This window comes from Oreochromis niloticus, linkage group LG13, assembly GCF_001858045.2.
Source record: "Oreochromis niloticus isolate F11D_XX linkage group LG13, O_niloticus_UMD_NMBU, whole genome shotgun sequence".
Lineage (NCBI taxonomy): Eukaryota > Metazoa > Chordata > Actinopteri > Cichliformes > Cichlidae > Oreochromis > Oreochromis niloticus.
In genome coordinates this window covers 16327622-16339716 of record NC_031978.2, presented here as the reverse complement: position 1 = coordinate 16339716, position 12095 = coordinate 16327622, and the positions used below count along the sequence as shown (strand labels likewise).

The following is a 12095-nucleotide window of genomic DNA, read 5'->3' as shown; positions in this document are numbered from 1 at the left end:
GTGCGTTTCAGTTTCACAATGGTGACACGAGAGGTGGCATCTCCACCTCATAAAAACTAAGACATTTATTATTTTAGTGTTGGACTTGTCTAACAGCAGCACAGTAAAACAACAGAAAACCCTCTGTAAAGCGTTGGGATGGGTTTATTTTTACCGGGCGTTGTGTTTAATAGCAACATAAAGTGCTGCGAAGCCCATGTTATAAAATTAACAGAGTGTCGATCTGCAGTAGGATGTGACGGTCGATTTTAGAATACCAATGATGTGCTGAAAGTGTCTTTTCATATTCAGGTCGAGAACCTGAGAATAGCAGTCATTATTAACTGCTTATATCCTGTATTAATAAGGGAGTTAATTAATATGGAACTCTGTGGTGGGAGGAAAATAAGCACAATTAAACGGTATCAGAGTCGGAAAATGTACCTGATCTGCTTTCTGATGGTGACCTTTGCAATTTACTGTTAAATAAATGAAATTGCCCGTTTTGCTTTAGCTGTGTATGTGGTTGTTCACTTCCATCAGACAGCTTAACAGGGCCAAAACGAGCTAATGCACAACTGCTGCTACTTTCATTTAGTTAAGTGTCCATACTGTTCCTTAACGCAGGCTTTGTTAGAAGCCATGGTGGCTGTTAAGAGTGCGTATTGTGCTCTTCAATCCCATTGGATTGGTTCATCTTCACCTCCATTACCTGGTAGGGAATACACACCACACACCAGCCAGCATAATATATCACAATTATACTACCTCTCGTTTCAGTCCTGGAGAAGACCGGTGGAAATTCAGTGGAGGTGTGCCCGGTTAATAAAAAGCCCACTAATAAGGGCTCTGCCCTGTGCTCTGTGGTAGAGTATTCACCCACTTTGCACACAAGGCAGTGCCTGTATACGCTGTGCACATTTTAAGTCATGTTCTCTTTGGCTTTGCAAATTGGACATTGATTAAGGGGAGGAGAATGATGTGAGGCTAATGTACGAGTGCATGTAGAGTTCTTCCTTGGAAAAAGGAATTAATCTCCTTTAACTACTTGAACTTAACATTTCTCCCAAGAGTCCTGACAGTGTGGGATTTGCCGTTTGAAGATGATCATAGATCTTGTGGCTACTGAGCCTTAGCTTCACACCGTGTAAGTTAACTCCATGCCTTTCCACCACAGCCATTACAGAGGACTACCTTCCCAGTTTTAAATATTTAAGGAATAAAACAATTTTTAAAAGACAAATGGCATCATGAAAATACCTAAAGATAATTGCACAGTCTATTTTATTTCTATTTCATTGTATTTGATTAAAGTGTGTTGTTTTTGGATAGCCAGTAGGAAATGGTGTCAATCTAATGTTATTGAAGCTTCACTGGCCTGAAGAATGTGCAGTAGTTTGTAGCCTTCAGACATGCCTTATATTCTGACATGCTACTGCCGCCTAGTGGTGGGTTAGTTTGTTGGTCTCCTGTGTTTTCCTGCTGAAAGAGGCTTATAGTACCTGATATGGGCATGATCGCTTTATATGGCCCTTCAGCCCATGGTAGGGAAGGGAAACTAATTTGAGGGAAGTTTAAGCCTCTTTGGTATAGCCGGGCTTCTCACATGTCAGGGAAAAAAAAATGTATTGATAAATATGGACTATTTATTGAACAGTAAGAGTCAGTGCTGTGTACACTTGCTGAGGATCTGTGTGTTTAGATTAGTGTGGCATCATATAATCTAATCCTGGCTTGGTTTACTGTCAGTGTTATCCCAGATGAACCGCGCCAGCCTGCCGATTGATAAAAGGCCCCAGAAAGCTGCCCATCCAGGACATGTGACACAGAGGCAGTGCTTGGGCTTGCAAAGCCTCAATTAAGTAAGAGCGGGCACAGAACAGAAAACCTTTTTTTGAATGAGCATCTGGCAAGCTGACACATGTGTGCAAGAGGCTTTGGCATGTGCGGGAAAGAGATTTTCTCATACATGAACACAGCAAGACAATTTCATTGAGATTTTTTTTGTTTGTTTGTTTTTTACATGATTTTTACATAATACACTTTTTTTTTTTTAATAGAAAAGACATTATTGTGTGTTATAATTGTTGTAGGCCTTTGTGGGGCTTTTTTTCTTGCTCTCACTCAGTGTAGGTGAAGTCTCAGATGTGATAGCGTGAACAGATATTTGTCCACAAAGTCTCACAAAGTGTTAAATGCAAGACAAAAAACCACACGCACAGATGTACAGCATAACACAAACACAGATGTCTCACACTAATTGAGAAAAATGTGTTCTCTAGCCACCTGCATCGCAGCATCACTGTGCGTTTGGTGGCATGTCTGATATTTACAATCTGAAAGCCAAATTTGCAAAGTATTTGTTGATGTTGTCACATCAGTTTTACGTCAAAAAGCTGGCTGCTATGTTTTGTGTTGTAAGTGCAAAACAGCATTTCTGTCTTTGCCAGTCTAACAAATATACAGTTTCACTTTTTGGAACTTAGTCGTTTGTTTTTATGAAAACAGGAAGCAGTATAACACCAAGGGGAGAATTACTTTTCTCAACAGGATATCAACTTCTATGAACACATGATTTGAGGTCATTAAAAAATATGAAATGTAAACTTTAAAATATGTTGCTATTGTATTTTTTATTAATTAATATTAAGTTTAATATTGTACATTTGCTCATCTGTTTTATTATTCATTGACATTATTTATAGATGGTCGTTGTTACAACTAAAGAAAACTAAAAATAAACTTATAAGTATTATTTATATATACATTTATATATATACAAGCAATTTTGTTAGGTATAATTGTTTAGCTGCTTAACACAAACATCTAATCACCCATGAGAGTAACTCGGTGCATTTAGACATGGTCAAGAAAACCTGCTAGTAGCAACTGATCAACATTTAAACACCACAGTCTGAGTGTTGTTGGTGAACATTCCTTTATGACCACGGTGGATCCATCTTTTGCTTATCTGCTTCCAGCAGAATAACGCACCATGTCACAAAGGTTTCTTGAACACAGCAATAAGATCACTGTACTAAAATAGCCTCTGCAGTCACCAGATCTCTGTCTAATAGACCACCTTTGGGATTTAGTGGAAATGAAGATGTGTATCTTGTGCAGACGACTGTAAATTCAACTGTGTGATGCTATCATGTTAGTATGGCTCAAAAAGGAATGTTTTCCAGCACCTTGCTAAATCTGTGCCAAGAGGCATTAAGGCAGTTATGAAGAGAAAAGCGAGTCCAACTCAGTACTAGCAAGTACTTTACAAAGGAGCATTTAAAATGTGCACTTAAAGGTTTTGTTGTTGTTGTTTGGGTTTAAAAACAAAAACAGGTTTTTGCAAAAGTACAAAGTCTAAAAATCAGGTCTCTTTCAGATTCCAGCCCCATTCTGGGCCATAAACATTAGAAAAACACAGCTTCAGTTGCCATAGATACAAAGTGATTACTGAGGGTCATGACAATATAATCTGGATTTTATGTCGTCTTGTTGCTTCCAGCTCCAAGACGACTTGGAGCTGGAAGTCTTTCCTTTGATTCTGCTCAAATACCTGGAGCTCGAGCATTAATTTGTGTGTCTGTTTAAAAAAAAAAGTTTCAAGAATTTATGCCCTAAATACATGTTTACATGGAAGTGTAGATTCCTAATCTGTAGTCCTAATCTGACAGAGATGGGTTTTGTTTTTGTTTTTTTACATTTTTTTACTGTCAGACGGAGTTGTTTGAAATTTCGTTGTGAAAACAGGTCTCTCATTTTATGTACGGATTATTGTTTTTGTTCTGCTTCATTTTCATCTCTGTTAATCCCTGGCATGGTTCAGACTTTTTTGGAAGGTTTGACACAGCTGTGTGTTGATGGTAAATCACTAAAAGGGGCAGGAGAAAGGTAAATCTGTTTGGGTTGTGGGGATTAAGGGCACTGTAACAAAAAATGAGGAAAAAACAACTATATTAGAGCTGACATTTTGCTCACAGAGACACTCTCTGATGCGACTGACATGGAAAACCTATACAACTGCAGCTGAATGCACGGAGACCAATGATTTAACAGCAACAGAGGCAACTTAAAGACCCTAAATATTTGTGGATTACAGACTGCTAGACCTGAAGTCAAGTCCCAGTACTGGATTTTGTCCAAAAACAATGATTCCTCCTAAGCTGCTTGTGTACCGTCGTACACACAGTGATGTAAATTTGCAAACCCTCCAAGAGACATGGAGGCGAAAGAAGTCCTGTGGCGATCTTTTTCAGAATGGATACAGGGTGAGGCAGGGCCATCATGGACAGGAGAAAAAGGGAAGCCAGACAGGACTTTACTATTCAGTTTGGTCCTGTTTACACATTCTCTCCAACTGGGGTAAGAGCCTTAGGTTAAGTGTAATACGTGAGCTTGCTTCATCAGAATCATTGATGTGCCTGTGACAACCTTCTGATTGTATAATTTCTGTAGGAATTTTTATCACTGACATAAATCAATGTATGCATGTTCTGTGGGATTGGATCTGTTATATAAAAAGAGAATGAGGCAGTTGCCACATTGCTCTATAATCCATAAGGGACCTGCTCTTTGCACTGACACTCATGGCTTAAAATGTTCCTTCTAACTTGGTTGAATTCATGAAACACCGTAATTCTTTAGAAAATGTGCTATTTATTTATTCATTGATGTATTTTTGTTTTGTTTTCTTGTATGTTATAAGCTACATTTGATGATTTGGATGGTGTTGCTCTGTACTGTGCCTAAATGCTGTAGTAACATGTGGGCTGCATCACCAGCTGATCTGCCAATATGCAGAACCTCATGTTGTTTGAACTCAGGACGATGTCTGCACAGGTGCTGTCTTTACATTTCCCTCCTGTCAGTGTATGTCACACGCTGATGTGTCTCTCTGTTCTTCTCTGTTCACGCAGGTTTAAGATTCCTGAGAGCACTAAGATTGATACAGTTCTCAGAAATTTTGCAATTCTTAAATATCTTGAAAACAAGGTAAGAAAAATGTTTTCTTTTTTTTCATTTACAAAACACACACATACCCTGACAGTAGAATTTTTATTATTAATACCAACCTAGTACAGAGTCTTAAATAAATATGCTTTGCTTATCAGAACATAATACAAATCATCTGGTCCTTATCAGTTCTTAAAATTTAGTAAATATCTTCTCAGATAAACAGCAAGTCATATATTATGTATAACATAATAATATAGCCATACCATATTATGGCTATATTATGCCTGTGACAACCTTATTACACATATTAGGCCAAAATACAGAAGCAGTGTATAAACAATTAAGTAAATACTTATTTCTTTAGATATATATATTAAGAAGGTAAGTGGTGACCAGTTGCCGCTAATCAAATGCACTTGATTAACTGATCATCATCAGTGTGAGGACCTCTATAAAAGCACATATTTTGGCAGTTTGCTGGTCTGGAGCATTCGATGCCAAGACATCAGCAATGATCTTAAAGAAGCAATCCAGTATTCCACGGGGATGAAGGTCATTCACAGCTAGAAGACTTTCAAGACAGTTGGCAATCATCCCAGGAGTGAACATCTCTGCAAAAAAAATAAAATAAAATAAAAAAGCTACACCTCAGACTCTACAGGCCTGCTAAATGTTGAAGTTCATGTCAGTGCAACTAAAAAAAGACTGAACAAGAGTGGCTTGTTTTGGGCAGATGAAAACAAGATGGGTGTAATGCACAGTGCCACATTTGAAAACCAAACAGCAGCTGTCAGCGCAGTGGAGGAGGGCTGATGCTTTGGGCTTGTGTTGGAGGGACAGGACCCTGGCACCTCGCAATCATCGAGTGGCACATGAAGCAATCTGTATACCCAAGTATTCTGGAGTATAATGTGAGGCCACCTATCCAGCATATAAAACTTGGCCCAAACTGGCTTATGCAGCAGGACAGTGATCCCAGAGCACAGAAGCAAATTTGCAACAGAATGGCTGAAAAAGAAACAAATACCCAAAACCTCAATGAACTGAAGCAATATTTAAAGAAGAGCGGGCCAAAATTTCTGCACAGTGATGTTTGTGAAATAAATGACGACACAGTTAATATAAGTGTTCTTCATCTGAGGTTGCATTAACCTAATTTTAAAACCTGGTGGGGATTAAATTATATTTTTTATTATGTTAAACCTTGAACTGAAAGATTGGGGACTTTCTTTTTACCATGAGTGTGTGATGAACACTGTGGTTGATTTGGAGTAAACAAAAGGAAACCATAGATAATAGGGAACAAAATTTTGACATTTTTATTCAACCTGATTTCCTTACGACTATTGTAAGAGGTAAAAAAAAATAGCTTTGTTATATATGTATATGAATAAAATCGGGTCACAATGGGCTTTGTTCTTACACAAGGTCACTAATCTCTGTTTTTCTGTCACTGGTCTCGGCGCCTTAAATGAGTTTTATTTTTTTCCCACACTGTGTAGCAATTCCATCAAGCTGGTGAACCTGTGTTCCATCTTCATAAGCACATGGCTCACAGCTGCTGGATTCATACATTTGGTAAGTGGACAGATGTGACGGCCAGTGGCATCCAGAGTTAAATGTTCCAGAAAGAATGATACTGTAGTGAACTAACTGTAACTACCTCACTTATACAAGTGTGACACCTAGCACTTTCAGTGAGTCTGATAGTATGAATAAAGAACCTAAACTAATGGTATTTGCAAATAAAAAAAAAAAATCAATTTCTCTAAGTTTAAAACATGTATGTTTTGCTGTGTGAAATACTTGTAAAGAATTTTTATCTGATGTGGATATGGCACTATCTGCTGTGCCACTAAAACTTAGGAGGCAGCATAATTAAAGAAATTTAAGTGACTTTAACGTTAATCTACATAAAATATATCAGGAATATTAAAGCCAAGCCCTATCTGTGTAAATAGCTTATGTTTATTCTGTAGGGCAAATTTTAACTAACTGTCAGAAAGCAAATAACCAGCATCTTATGTGTGTGAATCATCAGTATTTTCTGATATTAAATTTAAGCCTGGAATTTCCATGTGATCTGTATTCAGATTTATTATTTAGACCTGTTATTGAAATCTGCTCTTGTTATCTCGGCTAAACTCTCACATGAATCCCATCTGAATGGAGAAATTAGTGACACGTGTCACATTCCAGGACAGGTGAAGCGTTCCTCTTTTTTTTGCACTTCTTGTAGTTATTATCAGGCTTACTTCAAATGGTGCGAAAAAGTAGTTATGTTGAACAAAGCAGATTTTTTTCATCACGCTGCATGAGTTGCTTTTATTCCTGCCTGAGATCATTTCTACTAAATTAGATTTCTGCATATATGTCATTTTAATACTGATGACATATAGGATGTGTAAATTGTAAATAGGTTTTTAATTAAATATTTGCTGGAGCCTTCATGTGAACCAAAATTAGGGATGTGGTATTTAATATTACAAACACATAAAATGGAGCAGCATATTGCCTCCTCCTTCACCTTCCCTTTGTTCTGATCAAAGTGTTGGTTTCAGTTAAGCCAGATGCTTTTAAAGTGAAAATCCGTACTCATGAGGTATTAAATGATTTTACCACTAGATGGTAGTCAAGGCTCACTAAATGAAGACGATGTCACAAACTGAGATGAATGCTCACACACTTGCAGCTGGATTTAATCAAATCTCAGGAAACTGTGTCCTTTTAGAAAAACTCTGTTTACAAATTGGTTGTGCGAATTGTGTCTAATGATCCTTCTGCATCACTCCCTTGTCAATTTTAGGTGGAAAACTCAGGGGATCCTTGGGAAAACTTCCAAAATTCCCAGTCACTATCATATTGGGAATGTGTCTACTTGCTGATGGTGACTATGTCTACAGTGGGCTACGGGGATGTCTATGCAAGAACCACCTTGGGGCGCCTCTTTATGGTCTTCTTCATCCTTGGCGGTTTGGTAAAATCAGACTTTTTATTCTCCCTATATCCCATTTTTCCTTTAAATTCCTGCCTGCCCCCGTCAATAAACTGTTTAGAACTGTCTAAAATGTCTAAAAATAAAATAAATAAAATGTGATGTTAATATTTAGAATGATCTATACTGTATAACATGTTAGTGTAGTGTTTTTATATTGTTAGAACTATATTGCCTAGACAGTACATGCTATGTCTTTGTCACAGTGTAGTTGTATCCTTCTGTTTAGCCTACTGTATCTTGTCTCCTGGAGTCACAGATCATTGTGCTCCTTTGTCTTCTTCCCCCTATGTGTCCTCCCTATATTTGTTTGATTAGATTATAAGCTTTTGTCTGATGATGTTGTTATTCTCTTAAAAGCAGTTGCGGTTTCAGGACACCCCTCCTTCCGTGTCTCTTCCCACAATTCCAACAAACACAGGGGCAGGGAGATGAAGCTTAGGCCAGCCTGAATGTTACCATAGCAACGGCAGCTTCCCACAACCTGCCCTCTAACCTTCCTCTGATCTAATGTCCCGTTGGGCTGACACTAGTACAGTAACTCACATATAAACACGCATGAACGCAAACACCTGTAAGCACTCAAACACACGCTCGCATACAGAAGAGGGCACGCCCTTCGTCTTCGCTCGCAAAGACTGGAGGATTTAGCCCAATTCTGCACAGAGACAGCTATCAGTATGCGCTGATGACCTACAGCTGTGTGGATGTGTAGCATATTGTGACCATGGTGATAGATTGCAAGGTTTTCTTAGTGCTGCGAGTTCTGGAAGTCTTTAGGCGAGTACCTCCGCCTGCTTCCTCTCAGCAGCAGTGGCTTAGCAATGACTCCAGGGTGAAGGTATGCTAAAGCCAAGGATAAAATCAAACTCACATAATGTCACACTATTCCTGGTAATGTAACAGTACATTTTTTCCAGGCACGAGTGAAGTATGCTTTTACCGAGCAAGGGCACCTCTGTGTTGCTAACTGTAGACGCAAGCCTACGCAAGTAACGCCAGCGAGTATACGCCGCTGGTAAGCAGTGAGCTTAAACATAACTCTGTGCTGGGACGACAGGCTGTCAACCTTTGCAAAATGCATCCAGCTCATTTTCTAGCCCAACAAATGAGTCTTAATGTGTTTTGCAGCTGTGGACCATCAGGTGTGCCTATTCAAATCAACCTGCCAGGTCATCTGTGTTTGTTGGACAAAACATGGCACATAGGTTTTTATTCTTCCTCAGCTTTTTTCAAAGAAAGGTTTTGGGTGTTAATTACAGACTGACTAGCTGTCAGCTGTGACAAAATTATTGCCCACTAACCAAACCTGTTCTAAACTTTTAAACACTGGGGCTACTTCTTTTTTTCCTCAACTGATTTTTGTGAACTTTGGGGAGTCTCTCCAGGTAATGAGAGCGATGGGATTTACAGGCTAATATTTTTTTTATATCCTCAGAAATCTGGATTCACGCACCAATCGCTCCACAACCCACTCTGCACCATACTAGTCTCTTTTTTAGTCTCTTCTTCTGTCTTCTATCTTCTCCTTAGGCCATGTTTGCCAGCTACGTCCCTGAAATCATAGAGTTAATAGGAAACCGCAAGAAATATGGTGGTTCCTATAGTGCGGTTAATGGGAGAAAGTAAGTATTCCAGATGGTTCTGCTGTTTTTCTGTGTGCGGTAGAACCCTCTCTGCATGCTTTTTTCTTTTTTTTTCTATTCCATGCATGTAGGCCATGTTTGCTCGCTACGTGCCAGAAATTGCTGCTCTCATCCTTAATCGGAAGAAATTCGGAGGGAGTTATAACTCGACACGAGGCAGAAAGTAAGTTGAAATCCAGACAAGGTGTGGTTGTGTGACTAAAGTGCACCTCCAGAAGTTGGTTGTTACTGGGGGTTAGTTAACTTGACTTTTTAGAATGGTAAAGTTTAAACGCAGTTAAAGTAAAGTTACATTATGTCAAGTCACACTGCGTGACTGGAGACCTTGGCCAATAGGACACACATGTCCATGCCCTTTAATTCTCTCTTTCAGTCTTTCTCTTTCTGTCTTCTTCCTCCGTCTGCCTTTATCTATCCTCCATTCAAAGCTTTCCTGAAGTCATTTGTGTGCTTTTCATTTTCTTTCTGTGTCCTCCTTGAAACATCCTGTGTTGCGCTTTAATTTAATTTGGAAAATAGAGCTTTCATGACTATTACACTTTAGCCAAACAGGAAACTAACCTGTGGTGCTTCTATTTAATGTAACGTGCCCAGTGTGTCTCATCAATACAGACTAGCCTACAGGGATGAATTAGGATCCAAATCAAAAAACAACAAAACAGTCATGAAATCCCTACTATCCGCTTTTAAAGCCTTTTCTCACAAGAAAATAGAAAGATTTAAACATCTGCAAGTGCATTATTATTGGTGGTCTTTTTTTTTAAGAATCATCAATCTCAATGAGCATTGCAGGATACAGTTTCTTTTCTTGTTTTTTTGTTTTTCTCTTTACTTTTGCTTTTTTATTATTTGCATTTTTTTCCTGCTTGAATTCGTTTTGCATGCTTTGTGGAATTACTTTTTTCCTTAACTGCATCATATTGGGCATGTTCTCTATGACCTGCAGTCTTGTGGCTTTGTCATTAATTGCTAAATGGATGATAAAGTCATCCTTCTGTTGTCTGTCATTGCTAGCGCATCGCATCATCAATGCTTGACATTACTCTGGCCCTGATCTTCAGTCAGCTCCCACACCCTGAATGCTGGATGCCTCGTTCCCATTGGAGGCTTTCAATTGCTTTTGGCCTGCTTTGCCTGCTTGGTTCTTTGATGCCCGCCTGGTTCTTATGTTTGTGTGGTGGTGGTGATGGTGGACTTTGTCTCTGGAGGCTCTCATATTTATGTAAATGTGCGACTGCCCTCTCGTAGCCGAGGCTCCAGTACACTGTGAAGTATATGTGACACTGTGAACATTACAGTGTTTGTACAAATACTTATTGTGAAGTTCTCTTCTCCTCTTCCCTCCTTGTGGCTCAAACCTTGCTAATATTCAGCACACAGATTTATATTAATCCAAAAGGAGCGTATACAGAACAGGGAGAGTGCTCTTTTCATTGTCCTCCGTCTCTTTTCTTCTAATTTTGTATGGCAGCCAGCATCTGCTACTATCTGCTGTCTACTCTTTCTCACTCTGTTTCTCTTTCCAATCTCACCCCCACCAGTTTCAGTCATTCTGTTCAGCGGAGCAGATTCTGAGGAGTCAGCAGTAGAACAAGACGTTAGGGGGGGAAAAAAGCCTTTGTGCAGTAATGTTTGCCTGTCATTGAGATAAGATTGATGAAATGTTATGTTTGGCCAGTGACCTCAACCCAGGCTCACAGATGGGTGCTGAGAGAAGCCCTTGTCAAAATCGTGGATAGTTTCTCCAACACACTTTATTTTCTCCATCCACACCCCCCTTCCATGTCTCCCTCTGGTTAGAGTGCGAACATATTGTAACAATCGGAAGATATTTATCAAAGACTCAAGAGTAGCTACAGACTTTTACATTCTCATTTGCATATGTGCTTATAGGATGTAATGCAAAAGAAAAAGTGGTTTGCCATGTGGATTTAGGATTTTCATTGGGGCTTCAGTGCATTATCACTTCTCAGCTATCAGCCCACAAACCTCCAAATCGTGGAAATTAGATTAGGGGATTACACGTATCTGACTGATTACAGAGCTCACAAACAATGAAGTCATGATACATAGTGAAGTTTATTAAATGTAGCCCTCATTTCATCTCTGGGCCTGGCTGCTGTCATTTGAACCAGGCCTTCAAAACTTATTTGGAAGTGAAAGGTACTCACATTGGATCTGAACTGGATTTCTGTTTCATGCTAGCGTTGCTTATAGTACTCTGTGTAGTGTAGCATACACCCGTGAGCGTAATGACAGCTCTCAGCCTGTGTGCGCTGATATAATAATGACAAGTGTTGCGTTCTGTTGGCGCCCACTGCACTCGGGGCTCTGTGGTTTCCATTATGACTCTATGGTTTCCATTAGCCCCAACTTCAAGAGAGGACTTGGCATGAAAACTGGCTTCAACCCTGGCTGAACTCTGACACACAACTTTGAAAGTCCTCCATCGAGGCTACAAACTTGAAGCGTGCAGACTCGGAGACTGTCACAGTGTCAGGAATTAACACGTATTTGCA

At 39.3% G+C, this 12095-nt stretch overlaps 1 protein-coding gene across 38 annotated transcripts in view; it reads left to right on the top strand.

Moving 5' to 3' along the window:
* Positions 1 to 12095, top strand: part of kcnma1a (potassium large conductance calcium-activated channel, subfamily M, alpha member 1a) — a 147979-nt gene that overhangs the window by 86185 nt on the left and 49699 nt on the right. For 37 of the 38 annotated variants that reach the window (XM_025897359.1, XM_025897358.1, XM_025897367.1 and 34 more), the window contains exons 6-9: positions 4896 to 4971; positions 6438 to 6513; positions 7742 to 7912; positions 9464 to 9555. In XM_025897359.1, the coding sequence (XP_025753144.1) occupies positions 4896 to 4971; positions 6438 to 6513; positions 7742 to 7912; positions 9464 to 9555 (415 nt within the window). Of the gene's footprint in view, positions 1 to 4895; positions 4972 to 6437; positions 6514 to 7741; positions 7913 to 9463; positions 9556 to 9635; positions 9740 to 12095 lie in introns of those variants that run through there. The other variant, XM_025897385.1, reaches the window with a different exon arrangement.